The sequence below is a fragment of the Delphinus delphis genome, chromosome 9 (genome assembly GCF_949987515.2).
Source record: "Delphinus delphis chromosome 9, mDelDel1.2, whole genome shotgun sequence".
NCBI lineage: Eukaryota > Metazoa > Chordata > Mammalia > Artiodactyla > Delphinidae > Delphinus > Delphinus delphis.
Genome location: NC_082691.1, coordinates 48,715,308 through 48,739,001, shown reverse-complemented (window position 1 = coordinate 48,739,001; position 23,694 = coordinate 48,715,308). Strand labels below are relative to the sequence as shown.

The 23,694-nt window shown below is 36.8% G+C and overlaps 1 protein-coding gene across 11 annotated transcripts in view; it reads left to right on the top strand.

Annotated features, from left to right (window-relative positions):
* The window catches only part of DYNC1I1 (dynein cytoplasmic 1 intermediate chain 1), a 526,791-nt gene that overhangs the window by 133,605 nt on the left and 369,492 nt on the right, over positions 1-23,694 (top strand). For 7 of the 11 annotated variants that reach the window (XM_060020483.1, XM_060020482.1, XM_060020485.1 and 4 more), the window contains 3 exons: positions 1,766-1,829; positions 8,438-8,587; positions 18,074-18,137. In XM_060020483.1, the coding sequence (XP_059876466.1) occupies positions 1,775-1,829; positions 8,438-8,587; positions 18,074-18,137 (269 nt within the window). In that variant the 5' untranslated portion in view covers positions 1,766-1,774. Of the gene's footprint in view, positions 1-1,765; positions 1,830-8,437; positions 8,588-9,818; positions 9,919-18,073; positions 18,138-23,694 lie in introns of those variants that run through there. The other 4 variants (XM_060020493.2, XM_060020489.2, XM_060020487.1 and 1 more) reach the window with 3 other exon arrangements.

Genomic DNA, 23,694 nt, shown 5'->3' with positions numbered 1-23,694 from the left:
CATGGAGGAAGGGCAGTGAGAATGAATTTCCCACTAGAGTTTCTAGATATGAAGGTTTTGCTAATAATGATAGAGGTATTGCAAACAAAACTATTTTAATATAAGGTACACAGGGAAGCAGTATGAAATAGAGGGATAAGGGTAGACTCTTCTGGCTACAAATATTGGCTTTGTCACTCCCCAGCTGTATGGCTTTGGGCAAAGCCACTTCACATTTCTGAGCAATAGAATTTACACTTATGAAATAAGAATAATAATACTTACCTTATGGGGTTATTGCCTCATAACGTTTTAAGAGAGATTCACAGCCAGAAAAACCTTAAACCCAACAAAGAGTAGCCTGCCATTGTTCAATCTCCAAGGTCATTCCAGGCCCTCGAACCTAATCCTTCAGGAAATGAGATGCTAAACAAATGCAACCCATAGAAGGGGCATCCTTGCCTAAGGTCACCACCTCAAATGGGGCCGAGGAAAATAAGGAGAAAAGAGAACCTTCCGGAGTGGCCACATTATGACTAACGAGCTCACTTCGCTCTAGGGTCAGGGGTCTTAGAAAGTGTTCCAGGTCAGAGACCACTGTGGGCAATTTCCCATTTTCCTCTTTTTCAAATGGAAGGTTTTATTTCAATTGTCATTATCTCTCCCTATAAGTGTATAATGGTGAGTTATGGTCATTTAATCACAGTTTGCTGGACTACAAAAAGCCATATTAGGACCCGACCAAGAAGAATACTCATAACCTAGAGATTCTGGATTAGAGCAATAACTAGTTTATTTATGAGTTTGAGGTTGTTTATCTCATCTCCTTCTGGGATGAAGATGAGTACAGTTTTTACTGTGATTGGTATAGCTGCATTATTTTGATATGGGTGTCTTTAAAGATACATGCATGGATAGAAGGGTGTATGGTCCTGTGACTCAGGCCTGGGCAAATGGAGCAGGACATCCCTCTGTCCACAGTGATAGCTCAAGGACAGGTACATAATACAACTGAATTCAGTGAAAGTCAGACATAGGTATTTGTGCTGAGTTTGGAGTTTGAGGATGAAAGCCTGGTGCTGCCTGGGGCCACTACAAGAGGAGAGACTGTCTGAGAATAGAGCCAAGCAAAGGGAAAGTGCAGAGAGAGAGAGACAGAGACAAAGAGACTGAGAGAGAAAGATACAGAGGGACAGAGACAGAGAGGGGTAGGTCAGGTTTGATGACATCCTTTGAGTCCTTGGATCAAGGCATGTCTCTAGATATACTCACTGACTTTTATGTGAATCTTATTTCTTCTCTGTTGCTTAAACCAGATTAAGCTGAGTTTTCTACCACTTGAAATTGAATGAGTTCTTATAAACTTATATGAAAAGATGATATATTCATTCATTAAAAAAAGAAATACATAATACAACTAGACAGAGACAACACTTGTCGCCTACCGTATTGTCAAAAATCCAAACTTTTGATAGCACATGGTTGGACAAGCTGTGTGATAAAAGTCATTGACATGTAGGACTAGAGGGAATGTAAATTGCTACAATCCCTAAGTGGTGGGGAGATTAGAAAATCTATAAAAATTATAAATGCCTCTGCCCTTTGACCCAGTAAGTCCACTTCTATGAATTTATTGTAAACATACACTTGTACCAGAGAAAGACCTATGTTCTGGTTATTCTTTGCTTCTGCACCTCATCTCCATTTTCACTCTTTTTTTTTCAATAGAGGTTGACCTCTATTGAATGCTTCACACAGGTTCTTCTACCCTCTGACTTCTTTCTAGGTTGGATTAATGTATGGGTGGACCATCCGCAAGAGATTGGAAAGGAAAGAAGAGAGAGGTCAAGGTATGCATTCCACTGACTCCTGTTTTGACAAGAGTGATTCTGGAAGAGCTTTTGTTTCTCTGTCACCACCACTAATATCAAATGGCCTCTTCCATGGCTATGGCCATCACCAGAGTCTGATGCCATCAGTTCTTCCTCATCGTCCCTGTAGGCCAAATGCTGATAACACATTTCTGCTGCAGCTGATCTCTGGGTATTCACCATCTCTTTTCAGTTCCCTTAACTTTACTCATCTGTGATGGTTAATGTGCTTCAACTTGACTGGGCCACAGAATGGCTAGATATTTGGTTAACCATTACACCGGCTCTTTTTGTGAAGGTGTTTTGGAATGAAATTAATGTTTAATCAGTAGACTGAGTAATGCAGACTCCCTCTATAATGTGGGTGAGCCTTATCCAACCAGCTGAAGGCCTGAATGGAATAGAAGGCTGACCCTGTTCCCCAGGTAAGAGAATTCTCCTGCCAAAGGTCTTCGAACTAGAAGATCATCTCTTCCTCATTTTACAGCAGCTCCTGACCTTCAGACTCAAACTGGGATATTGGGTCTACAGATTTTGGATTTGCCAGGCTTCATAATCATGTGAGCCAATTCCTTGTAATAAAATCTCTCTCTCTCTCTCTCTCATATTTTAAGAGGGATGATGTATTACTTAGGGTTGTATATTTGCCCTCTCTTTCTCTCTCTCTCTCTCTCTCTCTCTCTCTCTGGAGAACCCTAACTAATACATCATCCCTCTTAAAATATCTCCGTCATTAAATCCTCTTCAGTTAAACCCCTCAAGTATGCTATTTCTTTCCTGTGGGGGCTTTGACTAATACAGTAATTGGTATCAAAAATGGTTCAAGGATAATTAAGGAAAACTGGAGATACTATTTAGCTCTTTTAGACTAGCAAAGAGGAAAACTACTAAATGGCTGTCAGTGATTATCAGCAGAGGTTTGGATTATGAGGGAACTTTCACATTTCTAAGCTATTCATGTTTGTATCTTTTAATGCTTGAATTTTTTTTCTTTTCTTTTTTTAACATCTTTATTGGAGTATAATTGCTTTACACTGTTGTGTTATTTGCTGCTGTATAACAAGGTGAATCAGCTATACGTATACATTTATCCCCATATCCCCTCCCTCTTGCGTCTCCCTCCCACCTTCCTTATCCCACCCCTCCAGGTCGCAAAGCACTGAGCTGATCTCCCTGTGCCATGCAGCTGCTTCCCACTAGCTATTTTACATTTGGTAGTGTATATATGTCCATGCCACTCTCTCACTTTGTCCCAGCTTACCCTTCCCCCTCCCCGTGTCCTCAAGTCCATTCTCTACATCTGCGTCTTTCTGTCCTGCCCCTAGGTTCTTCAGAACCTTTTTTTTTTTTTTTTAGATTCCATATATATGTGTTAGCATATGGTATTTGCTTTTCTCTTTCGTACTTACTTCACTCTGTATGACAGACTCTAGGTCCATCCACCTCACTTCAGATAACTCAATTTCATTTCTTTTTATGGCTGAGTAATATTCCATTGTATATATATGCCACATCTTCTTTATCCATTCATCTGTCAATGAACACTTAGGTTGCTTCCATGTCCTGGCTATTGTAAATAGTGCTGCAATGAATAATGCTTGAATTTTAAAAAACAAGAAGGATATATTGTGCAACACCTGGAATATAGCTAATATTTTATAATAACTATAAATGGGGTATAACCTTTAAAAATTGTGAATCACTTTTGTACACCTGTAACTTATATAATACTGTACATCAACTATATTTCAATTAAAAAAAAAGAATACATTTTTTAAAAATGGCTCAAGGAGGGGCTTCCCTGGTGGTGCAGTGGTTGGGAGTCCGCCTGCCGATGCAGGGGACACGGGTTCGTGCCCTGGTCTGGGAGGATCCTGTGTGCCGGCGGAGCGGCTGGGCCCGTGAGCCATGGCCGCTGAGCCTGCACCTCCGGAGCCTGTGCTCCGCAGCGGGAGAGGCCCACGTACCACCAAAAAAAAAAAAAAAAAAAAGGCTCAAGGAAACAAACCCTCAAAATGGGATTCCGAGATTCCATTGCCCATATCTTTGATAAGCTCACAGATATCCTCTCCCAGGGGAAAGTAGGATAATAGTAATCCCTGATATGTAGCAATATCATGATTACTCAAGATAGCGCTGTTGTAGGTTGCAGTACAAGTGAATGGCAAGGCAAGATCAAATGACTAAGGCTCTTAATTGCTCTGGCAACGATGGTGTTTATAGTTTGTGGCCTGGCTGCTCCTGACTGCCTTGGAGAGGTTACAAAAAGGAGGAAAAATCTAAGCTTAAAGACTTTTTTTTAATATATAAATTTATTTATTTATTTGGCTGAGTTGGGTTTTCGTTGCTCCGCGTGGGCTTTCCCTAGCTGTGGCGAGCGGGGGACTACTCTTTGTTGCAGTGCGTGGACTTCTCATTGCCCTGGCTTCTCTTGTTGCGGAGCACAGGCTCTAGGCACGCGGGCTTCAGTAGTTGTGGCATGCAGGCTCAGTAGTTGTGGCTCGTGGGCTCTAGAGCTCAGGCTCAGTAGTTGTGTCACACAGGCTTAGTTGCTCCGCAGCATGTGGGATCTTCCCGGACCAGGGCTCGAACCCATGTCCCCTGCTTTGGCAGGCAGATTCTTAACCACTGTGCCACCAGGGAAGTCTCAAGCCTAAAGACTTAAACCTTCAAGTCGAAGAACAAGAAGAAAATCAAAAAGCCTCAATGCTGGCCTACAGGGCACACATGACCAAAAATTAGGTCCAAAAACTAACCATATGTGTAACAGAGAAATAGCACTATTTAAATGTTCAGCCTCTTCAAGTTATCCCAAGGCAGTAGTTAATGAGGGTGGGTGGGATTCTGAGACCTAGAATAGGAATATTTGGAAAACTAGACATGAGGCTGAAAATTTGGAACACTGAAATCTCCTTGGATCTTCCTTGTCTGAGTAAGCAGCCCAGCTCTTTCCCAAGGAAGCTTGGCTTTCCTTTCATAAATTTCCTATGTTGACTTAACTTGGGACAGTCACCTCACAAGGGGAGCCAGCTCTTCCCCCACCCATCCTCACCATCCCTTATTTACTTCCAGATCCATAGTGAGAGTTAAATGCCAGGACAGCTCAAAGAGAGAAGAGTAAGGTCTTCTGCAGGAGGAGATAAAGTATACTTTTCCATTTGTATTAGCAGGAATCTAGGAAACAAACACAGGTATTGCTTCTGAGTGTGTTAGATGAAACATAAGGTTGTTTCAGGTCAAATGTTTTGATATGAATCCTCACAAAGGATTTGTGGTTTAGTGTGTTGGCTCAAGCACCTGGATGTGGTTCTCTGAAGCCTTGGCAATGGGTCTACCATGAGGCTGTGATGCTGGAATTTTTGAGCAAGATGTACAGGGCAGACTTCAAAGGTTAAGTTGATGAGAATGTTGAAGTGGATCTATTGTATTTATACATAGGTTGAAGAACCACCTCCCATCCTCAATCATGAGCAGCAAGAGAACTAGAAGACATTTATTTACTGAAGCATTAAGGAATGCCTTGATGAAGGGAGCATCAGCATCTTCGAAAGCAACACTGATTTATTTTTTTAATTGAAGTATAGTTGCTGTATAATATTATATGTTACAGGTGTACGATATAGTGATCACAATTTTTAAAGGTATACTCCATTTATAGTTATTATAAAATATTGGCGATATTCTCCATGTTGTACAGTATATCCTTGTAGCTTATTTTATAGCTAATAGTTTGTACCTCTTAATCCCCTGTATTGCCCCTCCTCCTTCCTTCTCCCCACTAGTAACTACTAGTTTGTTCTCTATATCTGTGAGTCTGCTTCTTTTGTTATATTCACTGTTGTATTTTCATATTCCACATATGATGTCATACAATATTTATCTTTCTCAGTCTGACTTATTTCACTTAGCATAATGCCCTCCAAGTCCATCCCTGTTGCTGCAAATGGCAAATTTTCATTCTTTTTATACTATTATTCCTTTGTGATATGTACATATACCACATCTTCTTTATCCATTCACCTGTTGATGTACACTTAGGTTGCTTCCATATCTTGACAATTGTAAATAATGCTGCCATGAACATTGGGGTGCATGTATCTTTTTAATTTTTTTTATTTTGAGGTATGCGGGCCTCTCACTGTTGTGGCCTCTTCCATTGTGGAGCACAGGCTCCAGATGCACAGGCTCAGCGGCCATGGCTCACGGGCCTAGCTGCTCCGCGGCATGTGGGATCTTCCCGGACCGGGGCACGAACCCGTGTCCCCTGCATTGGCAGGTGGGCTCTCAACCACTGCGCCACCAGGGAAGCCCCGTATGTATCTTTTTTGAATTATTATTTTTGGTGGTTTTTTTGGATATATACCCAGTAAGGAAAGTGCTGGGTCATACGGTAGTTCTATTTTTAGTTTTTTGAGAAACATCCATACTGTTTTCCACAGTGGCTGCACTAACTTACATTCCCACCAACAGTGTACAAAGGTTCCCTTTTCTCCACATCCTCACCAACATTTGTTATTTGTGTTCTTTTTCATGATAACCATTCTGACAGGTGAAAGGTGATATCTCATTGTGGTTTTAATTTGCATTTCCCTGATGATTAGCAATGTTGAGCATCTTTTCATGTGCCTGTTGGCCATCTACATTTCCTCTTTGGAAAAATGTCTATTTAGTTCTTCTGCCCATTTTTTAATCAGGTTGTTTTTTTTTTGATGTTGAGTTGTATGAGCTTTTTATATATGTTGGATATTAACCTCTTATTGGTCATATCATTTGCAAATATTTTCTTTCATTCAGTAGGTTGTCTTTTTGTTTTGTCATTGGTTTCCTCTGCTGTGCAAAAGCAAAAAGCACTATTTAAAAAGCTAGATTTAGTAGGCATGTTATAATGATGAGATATGCATCTATAGAATTGGTGCTGATTTCAATGGGAATAAGAAGATTCTGGGATGGTAGATGCCAAGTGGCTCTGCTTGACCATCAGAGATTAAATGGGAATGATTACTTTAATAAGTCACAGGGTCTGGGTGGTAATCAGAATATTTTGACTCATAGATCCATTAAATATCATGGCTAATTGGAGCTGGTAAAGAGGAAGTAGCAAGCACTATAAGTACCTTAGAAGATACCTGGTGCTATACAGTAAAACATAGAGTAGGAGATAAACCCCGTGAAAGCACAGAAGCCTGCTCTATGGATGAAGTTTCCAGCATTAACTGGTCTGGACATCTGTGTGAGATACAAGTTGTTACACTTGGCAACATCACTGCAAATGAATAGGGACAATATATAGTGAGCTTTGGGCTTCCCTGGTGGCGCAGTGGTTGAGAGTCCACCTGCCAATGCAGGGGACATGGGTTCATGCCCCAGTCTGGGAAGATCCCACATGCCGCGGAATGGCTGGGCCCGTGAGCCATGGCCGCTGAGCCTGCGCGTCCGGAGCCTGTGCTCCGCAACGGGAGAGGCCACAACAGTGAGAGGCCCACGTACCACACACACACACACAAATATATATATATATAGTGAGCTTCTTTGAAATTTAGTGCCAAGATATTCCACGTTTGGCTGCATTGCTCCAGACCCCCTTTTTGGGTAACCCATAACACCATCAGTTTTATTGGGGCCTAGAGCAAGAGATGGTCAAGGCCAAGGCCAGTGGCGTACTGGTCAGTGTTTAATAACCAGCTCTCCAGAAAAACAAAAAAGCCTGATTTGTAGCATTCGCTACCTTTTATGGTGTAAGTACTCCCATCACGGCTAATTCTGAGCTACCAAAGTGACATCAACTAGCTCACAAAATTCCTGAAAATTTACATGTTGGTTCTCACCAGCCAGTATGAGCTAGATCCAGCACACCATACATCAAGGCTAAGGTGTAACTGCCTTGCTCTTGGGACTTACCGTCCAGCAGACCCACTAGTACATGACAGTGACAGATAGGGATGCTATATGAATGGTCTTCAAGACCTGACATCACAGGGCAGATCTGGAGGGTTTTGAATGAAAGCCTCTTTGGTCACAACCTATTATCCATTTAAAAAACACTCCTGGCTTGCTACTGGTCCCTGGTTGAAACTGAATTTCTGACCAAAGGACACCAAGACGCTATGTTATCCAATCCCCTGACTCATAACCATTCTCTACTCTTCTATACCCTACTCTGAGCCCAAGCACTTAAGCTTTAAGTGTATCACCAAGGCTTCCTTTTGCCCTCTGGCTTCCACTTGGAGTTGACCAGTGCAAGGACACTGGAAGTCAGGAGGAGAGGGAGGTGAGGGGCTTATCCTTGCCTTCCCCTACTCCTTCCCTGCATAGCTGTGATTTTGGAAATGCCTATGTTCCTCTATGGTCACAGCTCCTGGCAAGGAGCCACCTTCCCCAGCTCCAGCTCTTGCCAGCCTCAAGTAACACAGTTTTCTTCTCTTTCACGTCAAGCTTAGGGATGGTAAAACAACCTCCTGTGGATTTTAGCTTATATCTGATCTTCACCATCCCTTACAGATTCCCTTAATCTTTCCCGTCCCTCTGTAAATCATTGCTTCATTACACTCTCAGCAGTTAATTTTGAACATATCCTCTGTTTCCTGCAGGACTCTGGTTGATGCAAGGACTAACAAAGAATTATTCATTATGGCTCCATTTGCAACAGGCAGTAGGGGGAAGTGCGCAGAGGACAGGTTTGGTCACAGAGTGCCTGCATTTGGGTCCTGATTCCATCACTCACGGTTTTGTGACCGAAGGCAAGTACTTATCCATTCTGTCTCAGATTATTCATCTGTAAAATGGAAATAACAACTGAACTTAATGGATTGTGGTGAGGATTACGTGAGCTGATATAAATAAAGCACAGAGAAAAATGTTATAAGTGCAAGATGAGTGATAGTGTGGTAAGAAGAATTTCTAAAAGGTAGAGAGATTATCTGAGTGGATCTGATCCAATCATATGACTCTTTAAAAGGAGAACGATTTCTCCTGCTGATAGCAGAAAGGGAAGTCAAAGGGATTCCAAGAGTGAGAAGGACTTGATGCCATGCCCCTGCTGGTTGGAATATGAGGGGCCATGTGAAAGGAATTGTGCTACATGTGGGATCGGAGAGTGGCTCCTGGCTGACAGCCCGCGAAGAAACCAGAACCTTAGTCCCACAACCCCTAGAAACTGAATTCTTCCAACAACCCAAGTAAGACTGGAAGCGGAGCCTCCAGGTAAAAGCCCCACTGGGCCAACAATTTAACTTTGTTCTTGTTGGTCCTTGAGCAGAGAACCCCGTCAAATTCACCTGGACTTCTGAGCTACAGAACTGTGGATAATAAATGGAGTTAAGTCACTAAGTTTATGGTAACTTGTTATGGCGGCCTCAAAAAACAAATATAGATTGCTATTTTTATTATTGTTAATAAAAGATAATAAACAATAAAACTGGAATCAACCTAAATGCCCATCAATAAATAATTGTACCTTTGTACAGTGTTTAAATTGTACATTTGTACAGTTGTTTAAAAAGTGTAAAGAAGCTCTTTATGCACTGCTATAGAAAGTTCCTATATATGTGTTTATGTGGGAAAAAAACCCAAAGTACAGAATAGTCTATATAATAGTCTGTATAATATGCTACCCTTTGTGTAATAAAAAGAAGCAAGATTATGAATTTATGTGTGTGTATGCGTGTGTGTGTGTGTGTGTGTGTGAAAACTCTCTGGAATGATACAGGAGGCTAATAACTGTGGTTACCTGCTTTGAGGGGTCATGAATAAGAACTGGACAGATGGGGGTGGCAGTGGGAGGGAGATTATTATGTACCTTTTTATACTTTCTGATCTTGGTATCATGTAAAATATTCTCTCTTCAAAAAATTAGAAAAGTCTTTTAAAACAAGGAAAAAATGCATGTTAGAGCTACAGAACTCTAAACACATGGGTGGGCTTACCAATATGAACTATCAGCCACGTAAATTGACTTCTTCTCTTTTCTAGAATTCCTGGTCTATCGCAGCCCTGAGAAATAAGAGCTGACGAGCAAGAAAGAGACATTCTACGGTTACGGTGGCACCTACAGGACAAACTGAGAATTTTGGTTTGTCAATTTCAGTTTTTCTCTGAGAAAGCTTGGAAGGAATGAATGTTGAGCCCCCAGTGGAAGAGCTAAGCAGAAGTTTTAATAAGGACTGATGAAATTATCTCAAAGACGTATTTACACAGGTCACACCAGGTAGGAAGTGCAGAGTAGTGAGATAAGTACAGATTGCAGAGCCTCATACACGTGGCTTAATGTTTTCTCTGTGTCACCTTAGGTAAATGAACTGCAGCCTCTCTGAGCATTAGTTTCTTCACATATTTAGTTTCTTCATACGCACAAACCTGGCCCTTTTGCACAGTTAGAGTAATATTAGAAAGAATACATGTAATGTGTGGCTATGGGGCCCGGCACATAGTTCTAATAGCCAGTAGCCAGTGTGTTCTTGTACTTTATGTATCCTTCACTGTCATTGCACTCACGAGGCTGACCTCCCTATAAGACTCACCCTGTTTCAACGCACTCCCCACTTTGATGCATGTTCAGCTTTTCTCAACTTTCCATAAGCAAGCACATCACACCAAGCACAATTTAGCTTTCTTGAATCTCTTAATATCAAACCTGCATAGCCTCATCTCCCCACTCCTCACTGCACTCATGATTTGGGGTCATTTTTTTAAACTCTTGGTGTGTCTGTTTCATTTTTCTGGAAAAATACTACGAATTATGTTTAAACATTTTTTAACCTAACTGACACTAACATGTATTTATCCACGTAATAAAATGACATTTTCTCCTTCGGGACCATAATTAAACTTGAGCCTGACCTTTCCTCACCTTCAGGGTATAAAGGTTCTTCGGAATCTCTGTTGGCCTTATGTCTATATGCACAGCACCACATTTTTAGAGTGACATGCTCTCGTATGTGTGTAAGGCTAAAGCAAAATAGAATCTGAGATCAAGAGCTGAGAGAAATTCATTAGTAATTTTATACTATGAATATATTTTAAAGGTTCTGTAATTCAGTAAGTAGAAATATTTACTAGGGTAACAAACTAGGCAGGAATGATTATTTAAAGAAAATAAATATAGAGTTATGTTTAAGCCTAAAATAGAAGGAGGGTAATTCCCTGCTCCCATGATGTTTAGACCAACCGAGAGAAGAGAAAACTAGACAGTAAAGGATGTGATGCTTATGATTGAAGTAGTGCAGGATCCAGAAAGAATTAAGAGAAAACAAGGGTAGAAAGAATCATGTTTCCAAGCAGATGGTGCTGCATGTCATAAATATTGTGATGAAGCTAATGACCCAAGGGGTTCTGGGCTGGTCAAATGATACTCTAAAGAGGCATTGCAACACTCCAGATGACGGGAATTACAGAGAGTGACTAGTCATGATTACTGGAAAATCTATGCTGTAGTGGACATAAAATAGGCTCAACCACAGAAAAATGAAAACATAATACAGCAAATATAGTAGTAATATATCATATTGATATTAATGATAAAAATTGCTAAAGAATTCAGGCATCAAATTAGAGGATCATAAACCACATGGCCATATATGGATATCGTGTTCCTTGATATTACTGAAGTTAAAAACAAAGTGAGGGTTGACATTCAGGTACCATAAAAGTCACTAGACAGAGACAGTCATTACTGAAATCAATATTTACAGGATGGAAAATTAGGTGACCCCAAACAACAGTTTAAGAGCTAAACTGCAGAAAGATTATAGAAAAGCAAAACAATACTGATGAAACTAGGATAGCCTGGGCATAAAAAATACATGTAAAATAAATTGTTGTTCAGACAAGCAGAGATGAAATGAAGAGCAGAACATTTATAAGGCAGGATCTCCCCAGGAAATAATTACAATTTTGGGAGCAACTAAAAGTACAGGTGGGGTGTAATGATATCCCAGTTGAAACAGGCACAGTTAGGACACAGACTGCTGAAAGATGTGGAGATTATTGCGTACCAGAGTAGACTTAGAGAAATAGAAGGAAAAAAGCATATAAGAAATCTATTAGAAAAGACAAGACAAGAAAAGATAAGAAAAAAACAAGAAGAGAAAAGTATAGAAAGACACCCCCACACACACCCACTGCAGACTTTATTACGGACGTGAAAAGCATTATATCTATCTTATGGACAGGCAACCCCTGAGACAGAACAACAGACCACGTAAGGACAAATGGCTGTCATGCAGCCACAAAACAAAGAGCCTCTGCCATTCCAACAACCAGAGAGAAGGAATGAACTATCACAATCAAAGAGACCAGGGAAAAGCTTAGAACAAGGATAAAGAGCAAACCTAGAGCTCCAAACTAGAGACTTGGCATTGTTTTATCTTCCCATATTAGAAAATGTTTTTCAGGCTTCCCTGGTGGCGCAGTGGCCGAGAGTCCGCCTGCCGATGCAGGGGACACGGGTTCGTGCTCCCGTTCGGGAAGATCCCACATGCCGCGGAGCAGCTGGGCCCGTGAGCCATGGCCGCTGAGCCTGTGCGTCCGGAGCCTGTGCTCCGCAACAGGAGAGGCCACAACAGTGAGAGGCCCGCATACCGCAAAAAAAAGAAAGAAAAAAAAGAGAAAATGTTTTTCTATTTAATCTATTAAAATGTAATTGAACTAAAAACGTTAGGATTACTAGATACGTGACCACAGGTATCAGGAAAAATGTTCTGGAAAATCAGAATAATTATCAGGAAATTATTATAAAAAAATTATCAAAAAATATCAGGAAAAATATTCTACAGTTTCAGGAAAAATGGCCAAGTATAAATAAAGGAAAAAGATAAGATTTAAAATGTTTGGAAGAACCACATCAATAGGAGTTTTGGTCAAATGAGATCTAACACCAGCTTGTTGCCTTACTGGAATTCATGAAGTATCCCTTAACACCAAACTCTGAATGAGTCATTGGAACAGACAGAATTAAGAAATTGCAAGATATTGGAGAAAACAAAATCAATTTAGCAGTATATATAGTTCTATTGGAGAGGCAAAATTGGTACTAATGACATTACTCACATTGAGTTGTGAAATGTCACAGTTTTATTCCCTTGAATAAAGTTTATTCTTGTAAGTTTTGTAGAATTTATTCAGTGCTTTTATTGTGGGAAATTTTTCTAGAAATTTGACCATTTCATCTAGGTTTTCAAATGCATTGGCATAAAATTTTGTTGTTGAGGTGGCAGCAGTCATGGCATCTCAGTGGTTCCTTTTTGATAAGTTTTTGAAAAAATTATAAACTCACAGGAAGTTGCGAAAATAGTACAAAAAGGTCCTGTATACCCATCACCCAACTTCCCCCAATAGTAACACTGTACAATGTGAAAACTAGGAAACTGATATTGGCGCAATACTACTGACGATACAGAACTTACTTGGACTGCATCACTCTTTACATGTACTGATCTTTTTCTGTGTGGGTATAGTTCTATGAAGTTTTTTTTTCGCTTTACCAGATTTTTTTTTAACATCTTTTTTGGAGTATAATTTCTTTACAATGTTATACAGCAGTTCTATGAAATTTTATCACTTGTATAGACTCAGGTAGCTGCTATCACAGTCAACATATGGAACTGTTCCACCACACAAAGACCCTCCATTGTTCTACACTTTTATAATCATACCCCCTCCCTAACCTCTGACAGTCACTGATCTGTTCTCCATCTCTATAATTTTGTCATTTCAAAATTGTATAAATGGGATCATATGGTATGTAACCCTTGGATATTGGCTTTTCTTCACTCAGCATGGTTAATGATATTGAACATCTCTTCATATGCTTATGTGCACCCATATTCCCTATTTGGTTACGTGTCTGTTTCAAACTGGATTTGGTGGGTTTTGTTTTGTTTTTCTAGCTGCATTGTTTGTGTTTTTACTGGTAAACTCACAGAGTTCTTTATATCTTTTGGATCCAAGACCTTTGTCAGATATGTGATTTGCAAATATGTTTTCCCAATCGGTGGCTTATCTTTCTAACCTCTTAACAGGGTTTTTCACAGAGCAAAAGTTTTTAATTTTGGTGAAGTCCACTTTATCAATTTTTCTTTTATGGATTGTGCTTTTGATATTATATCTAAGAACTCTTTGCTTGCCTTAGGTCACAAAGATTTTTTTTCTGAAAGTTTCCCTCTAAAAATATTATAGTTTCACTTTTTACACGTAGACTTATGTTCCATTTTGAGTTAATTTTTGCATAAGGTGACAGGTTTGCATCAAAATTCATTTTTCTTTCTATGAGGGTTCAATTGTTCCAGCACAATGTGTTAAAAATGCTGTCCTTCCTTCATTGCATTGGTTTTGCACCTTCGTCAAAAATCTGTTGGCCGTACTTGTGTAGGTATATTTCTATGTTCTCTATTCTGGTCTACGATCTATGTGTTTATACTTCTAAAAACTTGTCTTGATTACTGCGGCCATACAGTAAGTCTTAAATCAAGGTATTCTGATTTCTCTAACTTTATTCTTCTTTTTCAAAAATATTTTAGCCAACTCCAGTTCATTTGCCATTCCATATGAATTTTTTGTTAAGATTGGACCATGTCTACAAAAAGATTGTAAGAATTTTTATGTGAATTGCACCAAATCAATAGATAAATTTAGGAATGACTGACATTTTTACTACATTGAGGCTTCCAATTTATGAACATAGTGTTTCTCTTCATTTTATTGGTGCTTCTCTTATATTATCAACATTATGTACTTTGTAGCATATAGTCTTGTAACTCTTTTGTTAGACTTGTGCCTCGTATTTCATTTTTTGAGAGATTTTGATTGGTTTTGTTTTTTTAATTTTGGTCTCCAATTTATTCATTACTAATATATAGAAATATGATTGAGTTTTGGGTGTTGACCTTATATCCATTGAACCTGCTAAACTCACTTATTAGTTATAGGGTGTTTTTTAATGTAGACTAGGTCTCTAAAGACTATACCTGTGTGACAAATTCAGCCCATTGTCTGTTTTTGTAAATAAACTTTCATAAAAACATGCTAATTTGTTTATGTTTTGCCTATGGTTGCTTTCATGCTACAATAGCAAAGTTGAAAAGTTGTGACAGAGACCATTATGCCTATTTACAGCTGAAAATATTTACTATCTAGTCCCTTTCAGAAAAAGGTTGCTGACAAGGTTATGATGTGATATAGACAATCATGTAATATGCAAATAGAGACAATTTTATTTCCTCTTTTATAACCTGTATGCCTTTAACATCCTTTTCTTGCCTAGCTACACTGCTTAGGACTTACAGCAATATGTTGAATAAGAGCAGTAAGAGTGAGCATTCTTTCCTCATTCTCAATTTTAGAGGGAAAGCATTTGGTTTTTCACTGTTAACTATTATGTTAGCTGTAGGGTTTTGTAGGTGCTCTTCATGAGGTTCAAGAAATGCCTCTTTATTCCTAGTTTTCTGAGAATTTTGTTGTGAATCGGTGTTGAAAATTTTTTCAATGCTTTTCTGTACCAGTTTATATAATTGTGTGGGTTTTCTTCTTTACCTATTAATATATTGAATTACTTTCACTTTCAAGTATTGAACTAACCTTTTTTTTTCTGGAATGAATCTTACTTAGTTGTAATACACAATTCTTATACACATAAGCTATAAATAGTTTATATACATATCTTATGTACGTAAGATACAAAATTCTTATATATTACTAGATACAATTTGCTAATATTTTTTTACGGTTTTTGTGTTTGTAGTTTTCATGTTTTGTACTGTCTGTCTAATTTTGGTATGAGGGTAATACTAGCTTCATAAAATGAGTTGAGAGACGATTTCTCTTTTTTTATTTTCTAGAAAAGATTGTATAGAATTGGTGTTAATTCTTGTTTAAATGTTTGGGAGCAGTGTCCACAGACAACATCTTGGCCTGCAGATTTTTTTTCTGGAGCTTTTTAATTACCAAATTAATTTATTTGATAATTATGGGGCTCTTCAAATAGTCTGTTTCATCTTTGGTGAGTTTTTGTAGCTTGTGGTTTTCCAGGAATTGATTCCCTTCATTAAATGGTTGAATTTATGTGTGTACAGCCAATGGTAGGGTTTCCTTAATATCCTTTTAATATCTGCAAGGTTTGTAGTGATATTCCCTTTTTCATGCCTGATATTGGTAATTTGTGTCTTCTCTCTCCTTTTTCTCTGTCAGTCCTGTTAGAGCTTTATCAATTCCATTGATATTTTTAAGCAACCAGATTTTTATTTGATTGATTTTTCTCTACTGTTTTTCTGTTTTCAATCCATTGATATCCATTGTCTTAATTATTTTCTTTCTTCTGCTTGCTTTAAGTTAATTTTGCTCTTCTGTCCTAGCTTCCTGAAGTGGAAGCTAAAATTATTGATTTGAGACTTTGTTTTCTTTTTTAATATTCGCATTTAGTGCTAACAATTTCCTTCTCAGCACTCTTTAGCTGCATCCCACACATTCATTTGGATATTTTTATTTAGTTCAATGTAATTTTTTATTTCCCTTTAGGGTTCTTCTTTAACTCAAGGATGATTTTGAAGCATGTGGTTAAATTTACAAGGGTTTGAAGATATTTCTCTTTTCCTTCTAATAGATTTCTAGTTTGATTTCATTATAGCCACAGAACATATTTTGTATGATTCCAGTACTTTTAAGTTTGTTGAGACTTGTTTTAAGACCAAGGGTATGGTCTTGGTGAATATTCCATGTGCAATTGAAAAGAATTTGTATTCCGCTGTTGTTGGGTGGAGTATTCTATAAATATCAATTAGATCCCATTGATTGATGGCATTTTTCAGTTCTCCTATGTCCTTGCTGATTTTCACTCTACTAGTTATACCAGTTACTGAGAGGAGTGTTGAAGTCTCCACTTGTACGTTTATCTATTTCTCTTTTATAGTTCTGTCAGTTTTTGCTTCTTGTATTTCGCAACTTGGTTGTTTGGTGAAAACACATTGAGAATTGTGATGTTTTTTTGGTGGATTGACCCTCCTTATTGTGTAATGTACCACTTCTTTCTTCTTTGCTCAGAAGTCTACCTTATCTAAAAAGTCTACTTTATCTAATATTAATATAGCCACTCCCATTTTTTTATTAGTATTTGAATGGTATACTTTTTCTATCATTTTACTTTTAACCTAACTATATCATTATATTTAAAATGAATTTCCTGTTAATAGCATATAGCTTAGTTAGTTATAGTTTTTATCCAATTTCTTACTCTGTTATTTAAGTAGATATTTACATATTAGACAACATTATAATTTTTCTTTCAACTAATAATAATTTTAAAGACTCATAAGAAGAATGATATTCTGTTATATTTATCCATTTCATTGTTCTTGCTTTATTACTGACGTTCTAGGTTTTTTCTATTACTATTTTCTCTCTGTTGTAACAACTTCTTTCAGCAATTCTTTTAGATCAGGTCTGCTGACAACAAATTCTTTTATTTTTTTTCATCTGAGAATGTCTTTATTTCACCTTTTATTCTTGAAAGGTATTTTTGCTAGATATAAAATTCAGGGTTGATAGTTGTTTCCTTTTAGTAATTAAATATATTTTGTCACTTCCTGATGACCCCTGTGGGTTTTTTTTTATTGAAGTATAGTTGATTTATATATTTTTAAATTTTATTGAAGTATAATTGATTTATAATGTTATGTTAATTTCTTGTGTACAGCAAAGTGACTCAGTTATACATATAACTGTATATATATATTCTTTTCCATTATGGTTTGTCACAGAATATTGAATATCGTTCCCTGAGCTATGCAGTATGACCTTGTTGTTTATCCAGCCTATATATAACAGTTTGCCTCTGCTATAATGGGAGTTAGGGATTAGCAGTGACCTCTATAGTTTCTAATGAGAATTTCTCTGTTACTTGAATTGTCATTTAAAATATGTAATTTCTCTCTGGATCTTTTAAGATTTTTTTCTTCCTTGTTTTAGTTTTCAGAAGTTTGATCATGATGTGTATTAAAATGAACTTCTTTGGGTTTATCTCGTTTGTGGTTTACTCAGTTTCTTGAATCTGCAGTTTATGTCTTTCACCAGATCTGGGAAGTTTTTCACCGTTTTGGTTAAAAAATTTCTCATCCCAACATGTTTTCCTCCCTTTTACTAGGACTCTGATGATACAAATGTTATACATTATGTTGTTGTCCTGTAAGTCCCTAAGGTTCTGTTCATTTTTTTCAATTGCCTTTTTGTCTCTGTTTCAGATTGTGTAATTCTTATTGATCTATCTTCAAGTTTACTGAAGATTTTTGCATCTGTTCGTGAGAGGTATGGGTCTGTAGTTTCCCTTTCTTGTAGTGTCTTTATCTGGTTTTGGTATTAGGAAATATTGGCCTCATAAAATGAGTTAGGAAGTATTCCCTCTGCTGTTATCTTCTGAGAGAGATTGTATTGGTGTAATTTCTTCCTTAAACGTTTGAAAGAATTCACCAGTGAACCCATCTGTCCCTGGTGCTTTCTTTTTTGGAAGGTGATCAATTGTTGATTAAATAGAAACAGGCCTATTCGTATTGTCTATTCTTGTGTGAGTTTTAGCAGATTGAAGCTTCCAAAGAATTTATCCATTTCATGTAGGTTATCAAATTTGTGGGCATAAAGTTGTTTATAGCATTCCTTTATTATTCTTTTAATATCAAGACACTCTGTAGTTATGTCTCCTCTTTCATTTCTGATATTAGTAATTTCTTTCCTTTCTCCTTTTTTCTTAGTAAGCCTGGCCAGAGGCCTATCGGTTTTATTGAACATTTGAAAGAGCCAGATTCTGGTATAATTTATTTTCTCTATTAATTTTATGTTTTCAATTGTATTGATTTTTGCTCTAACTTTAATAACTTATTTTCTTCTACTTATTTTAGATTTAATTTGCTCTTCTTTTTCTTAAATATACAGCCATACTTAGAAAACTCTAATTCTGTAATATGATGGTGTGTTAACCACTTAACTATAGTATAAAGGTTAAAGAAAAAGAGTATTAAGAACAACTATAGCTACTATAATTTGTGACAAATATACAATATAAAAAGAGGTAAGCTGTGATGTCAAAAATATAAAAGGGGAGGGAATAAAAGGGTAGTTTTTAATATACAATTGAAGTTAAGTTGCTATCAGAATAAACTGGAATGTTAATCTATAAGATGTTTTGTGTAAGCATCATGATACCCACAAAGCAAAAACCTGTAGTAGATTCACAAAAGATAAAGAGAAGAGAATTTTCATCATGGAAAATCACCAATTCATAAAGGTAGACAGCAAGAGAGGAAAAAAGGAACACTGAAACTACAAAATGGCCAGAAAGCAATTAACAACATGACATTAGTGAGTCATTACATATTAATAATTACTCTAAATGTAAATGATTGAATTATCTAATCAAAAGGCACAGAGTGGCTGGATGGATTAAAAAACAAGACCCAGCTATATGCTGCCTACAAGATACTCACATCAGCTTTAAGGACACATATAGGCTCAAAGTGAAGGGATGGAAAAAGATATTCCATGCAACTGTGAACCAAAAGAAAGTGTGGGTAGCTATACTTATGTAAGCTATACTTAAAGTTACACTTGAAGCCAAAATAGTAAGAAGAGACAAAGAAGGTCATTATTTAATGATAAAGTGATCAACTCATCAAAAAGATATAACAATTGTAAATATATACACATGCAAGATTGGAGCAGCTAAATATATTAAGTAAATACTAACAGATCTGAGGGTAGAAAGAGACAACAATACAATAATAGTAGGGATTCAGTGCCCCACTTTCAACAATGGATAAATCATCCAGACGGAAAGTCAACAGGAAAACACTGGACTTGAACTATACTTTAGACCAAGTTGACCAAATAGATATATAAAGAATATTCCAACCAATAGCAAAGAACACACATTCTTTTCAAGTGCACATGAAAGCTTCTCCAGGATAGATCACATGCTAGGCCACAAAACAAGTCTCAAGAAATTTAAGAGGTTAGAAATTATATCAAGCATTTTTTCCAACCAGAGTGGTATGAAACCAGAAATCAATTACAGAAAGAAAAATGGGAAAATTGCAAACATATGGGGACTAAACAACATGCTACTAAAAAACCAATGGGTCAATGAAGAAATCAAAGAGGAAATCAGAAAATACCTCAAGACAAATGTAAATGGAAACACAACTTTCCAAAATCTATGGGATGCAGCAAAAGCAGTTCTCAGAGGGAAGCTTATAGTGATACAGGCCTATTCTCAAGAAATAAGAAAAACTCAAATAAACAACTTACCATCTAAAGGGATTAGAAAAAGAAGAACAAATGAAGCCCAAAGGCAGCATAATTGCAAAAATAGTAAAGATCAGAGATAAGAAGAAGTAAAATAGAGACAAAAAAAGGAAAGATCAATGAAAGCAAGAGCTGTTTTTTTTAAAAGATAAACAAAGTTGATAAATCTTTAGCCAGGCTCATCAAGAAGGGAAGAAAGAGAGGGACTTCCCTGGTGGTCCAGTGGTTAAGAATCCACCTTCCAATGCAGGGGACACAGGTTTGATCCCCGGTCGGGGAACTAAGATCCCACATGCCACAGGGCAATTAAGGCCCGCACGCCACAACTGAGACCCAATGCAGCCAAATAAATAAATTAATTAATTTAAAAAAATGGTTTAAAAAAATAATCATTTAAAAAAAAGAGAAGAGGACACACATAAACAAAATAAGAAATGAAAGAGGAAAATAACAGTTGATACCACAGAGATACAAAAAAATCATAAGAGACTATTACGACAGTCATATGCCAACAAATTGGATAAACTAGAAGAAGTGGACAAATTTTTAGAAACATACAGCATGCTAAGAATTAGGAAGAAACAGACAATTTGAACAAACTGATCACTAGTAGTGAAACTGAATTTGTAGTAAAAATACTCCTAGCAAACAAAAGTCCAGGAACAGATAGCTTCACTGAGGAATTCTACCATACACACAAAAGAAGAACTTAAACCTGTTCTCAAACTATTCCAAAAAAATTAAAAGGAGGGAACACTCGCAAATTCATTCTATAAGGCCACCATTATCCTGATACCAAAACCTGATAAAGGCAGTAAAAAAAGGAAGAAAATTATATGCCAATATCTTTGATGAATATAGATGAAAAAATTCTCAATTTCAACAAAATATTAGCAAACCAAATCCAACAATTTATGAAAAGGTTCATACACCATAATCAAGTGGGATTACTCCAGGGGTGCAAGGATGGTTCAATATTTGAAAATTAATTGGTGTGATACACATTAACAAAGGATAAAAAAAAAATCACATGATTATCTCAATCAATGCTGAAAAAGCATTTGACAAAATTCAACATCCATTCATGATTAAAAAAAAACCTCTCATCAAAGTTGGTATAGAGGGAATATATCTCAACACAAAAAAGGCCACTTATGACAAATCCAAAGCTAACTTCATACTCAACAGTGAAAAGCTAAAAGCCTCTCCTCTAAAGGAACAAGACAGGGATGCCAAAGCAATCTTGAGAAAAAAGAAAAAAGCTGGAGGTATCGTGCTGTTTGACTTTAGACTGTACTAAAAAGTTACAGTAATCAAAATAACGTGGTACTGGCACCAAAACAGACACATATAAATCAATTGAACAGAATAGGGAGTCCAGAAATAAACCCACAAACCTATGGTTAATTAATCTATAACAAAGGAGGCAAGAATATGTAATTTTAAAAGGACAGTCTCTTCAATAAATTGTGCTAGGAAAACTGGACAGGTACATGTAAACGAATGAGATTAAAACATTTCCTCACACCATATGCGAAAATAAATGAACAATAATTTAAAGACCTAAGTGTAAGACCTGAAACCATAAAACTCCTAGAAGAGAACATAGGCAGAACACTGACAACTTGTAGCAATATTTTTTTTTGATCTGTCTCTTAAGGCAGAAGAAATAAAGGCAAAGTAAACAAATGGGACCTAATTAAACTTAAAGCTTTTGCACAGTAAAGAAAACCATGAAGAAATGAAAAGACAACCTACTGAATGGGAGGAAATATTTGCAAATGATATGACCTACAAGCGGTTAATATCCAAAATATATAAATAGCTCATATAACTCAGTTTCAAAGAAAAACAAACAACCTGATTAAAAATAGGTAGAAGAGCTGAACAGACATTTTTCCAAAGAAGACATATAGATGGCCAACAGTGAAAAGATGCTCAACATAACTAATCATCAGAGAAATGCAAATCAAAACCACAATGAGATATAACCTCACACCTGTCAGAATGGCCATCATCAAAAAGAACACAAATAACAAATGTTGGCAAGGATGTAGAGAAAAGGGAGCCCTTGTACAATGTTGATGGGAATGTAAATTGGTGCATCCATATGGAAAACAGTATGGAGGTTCCTCATAAAACTAAAAGTAGAAGTACTGTTTGACCCAGCAATTCGACACCTGGTAAATATCTGGAAAAAAAAAATGAAAATACTAATTTGAAAAGATCGTGCTCCCCAATGTTCATAGTAGCACAATTTACATTAGTCAAGATTTGGAAGCAACCCAAGTGTCCATCAAGAGATTAATAAATAAAGAAGATGTAGTATATGTATTCAATGGAATATTACTCTGCCATAAAAAAGAATGAAATTGTGTCATTTGCAACAACATGGATGAACCTGAAGGGTATTTTTTATGCTTAGTGAAATAAGTAAGACAGAGAAGGACAAATACTGTATGTTATCACTTACATGTGTTGTTTAAAAAGTAAAACAAGTAAATTATATAGCAAAATAGAGACAGACTTACAGATATATAAAGCAAACTAGTGGATACCAGTGGGGAGAGGGAAGTGGGAAGGGGCAAGAGAGGGGGTATGGGATTTGGAAATACAAACTACTATCTAAAAAATAGATAAGCAACAAGGATATATGGTACAGCACAGAGAATTACAGCCATTATTTTGTAGTAACTTTAAATGGTGTATAATCTATAAAAATGCTGAATCACTATGCAGTGCACCTGAAACAAACATAATATTGTAAATCAACTATACTTTAATTTAAATTAAATAAATAGATAAATCGAAAATCTTGTCAGACAAGGATTAGGAAGACTTCAAACTGAATGCAAAGAAGACAGTAAATAGTTGTCAACATCAATATGACAGCAATGTTGAAACTGTCTGAAAAAAAAATTTTTAAAGCCATGATAAAATGCTTCAACAAGCAATCATGAGACTGCTTAAAATAAATTTTAAAAACATATAAAGCTTCAGGAAGGAAATGGATGGTCTCAGCAAAGAAATACAAATTGATAAGAGTAATCAAATTATATTGTTAGAACTGAAAAATACAGTAACAAATAAAAATTCAGTGGATTTTTATTCATTCAGTGGATGAGCTCAACACTAGAGTGGAGAGGAGAGAGGAAAGATCTGTGAATTGAACAACTGAGATTACTCCAACTGAACAACAGAGAAAAGTAGACTTAAAAAGTGAACAGAGTCAGAGGGACCTGTAGGACTATAAAAGAAGAGGTAACATTTGTGCCAACAGAGTTATATAGAGAGAGGATAAGGAAGGCAGAGTTGAAAAAGTACTTTAAGAAACAATAGCTGAAAAAATCCTGAATTTGGCAATAAACGTGTATCTATAGATTCATGAAGTTCTGTGAACTCCAAACAAGATAAGCCTAAAGAAATTCACACCAATATACATCATAAATAAATTTCTAAAAACTAAAGATAAAGAAAAAATGTTGAAAGCAGTCAGAGGATAATATCACCATACCTATAGGAGGAAAACATTCAAATGATAGTGGATTTTTCATCAAAAACCATGAAA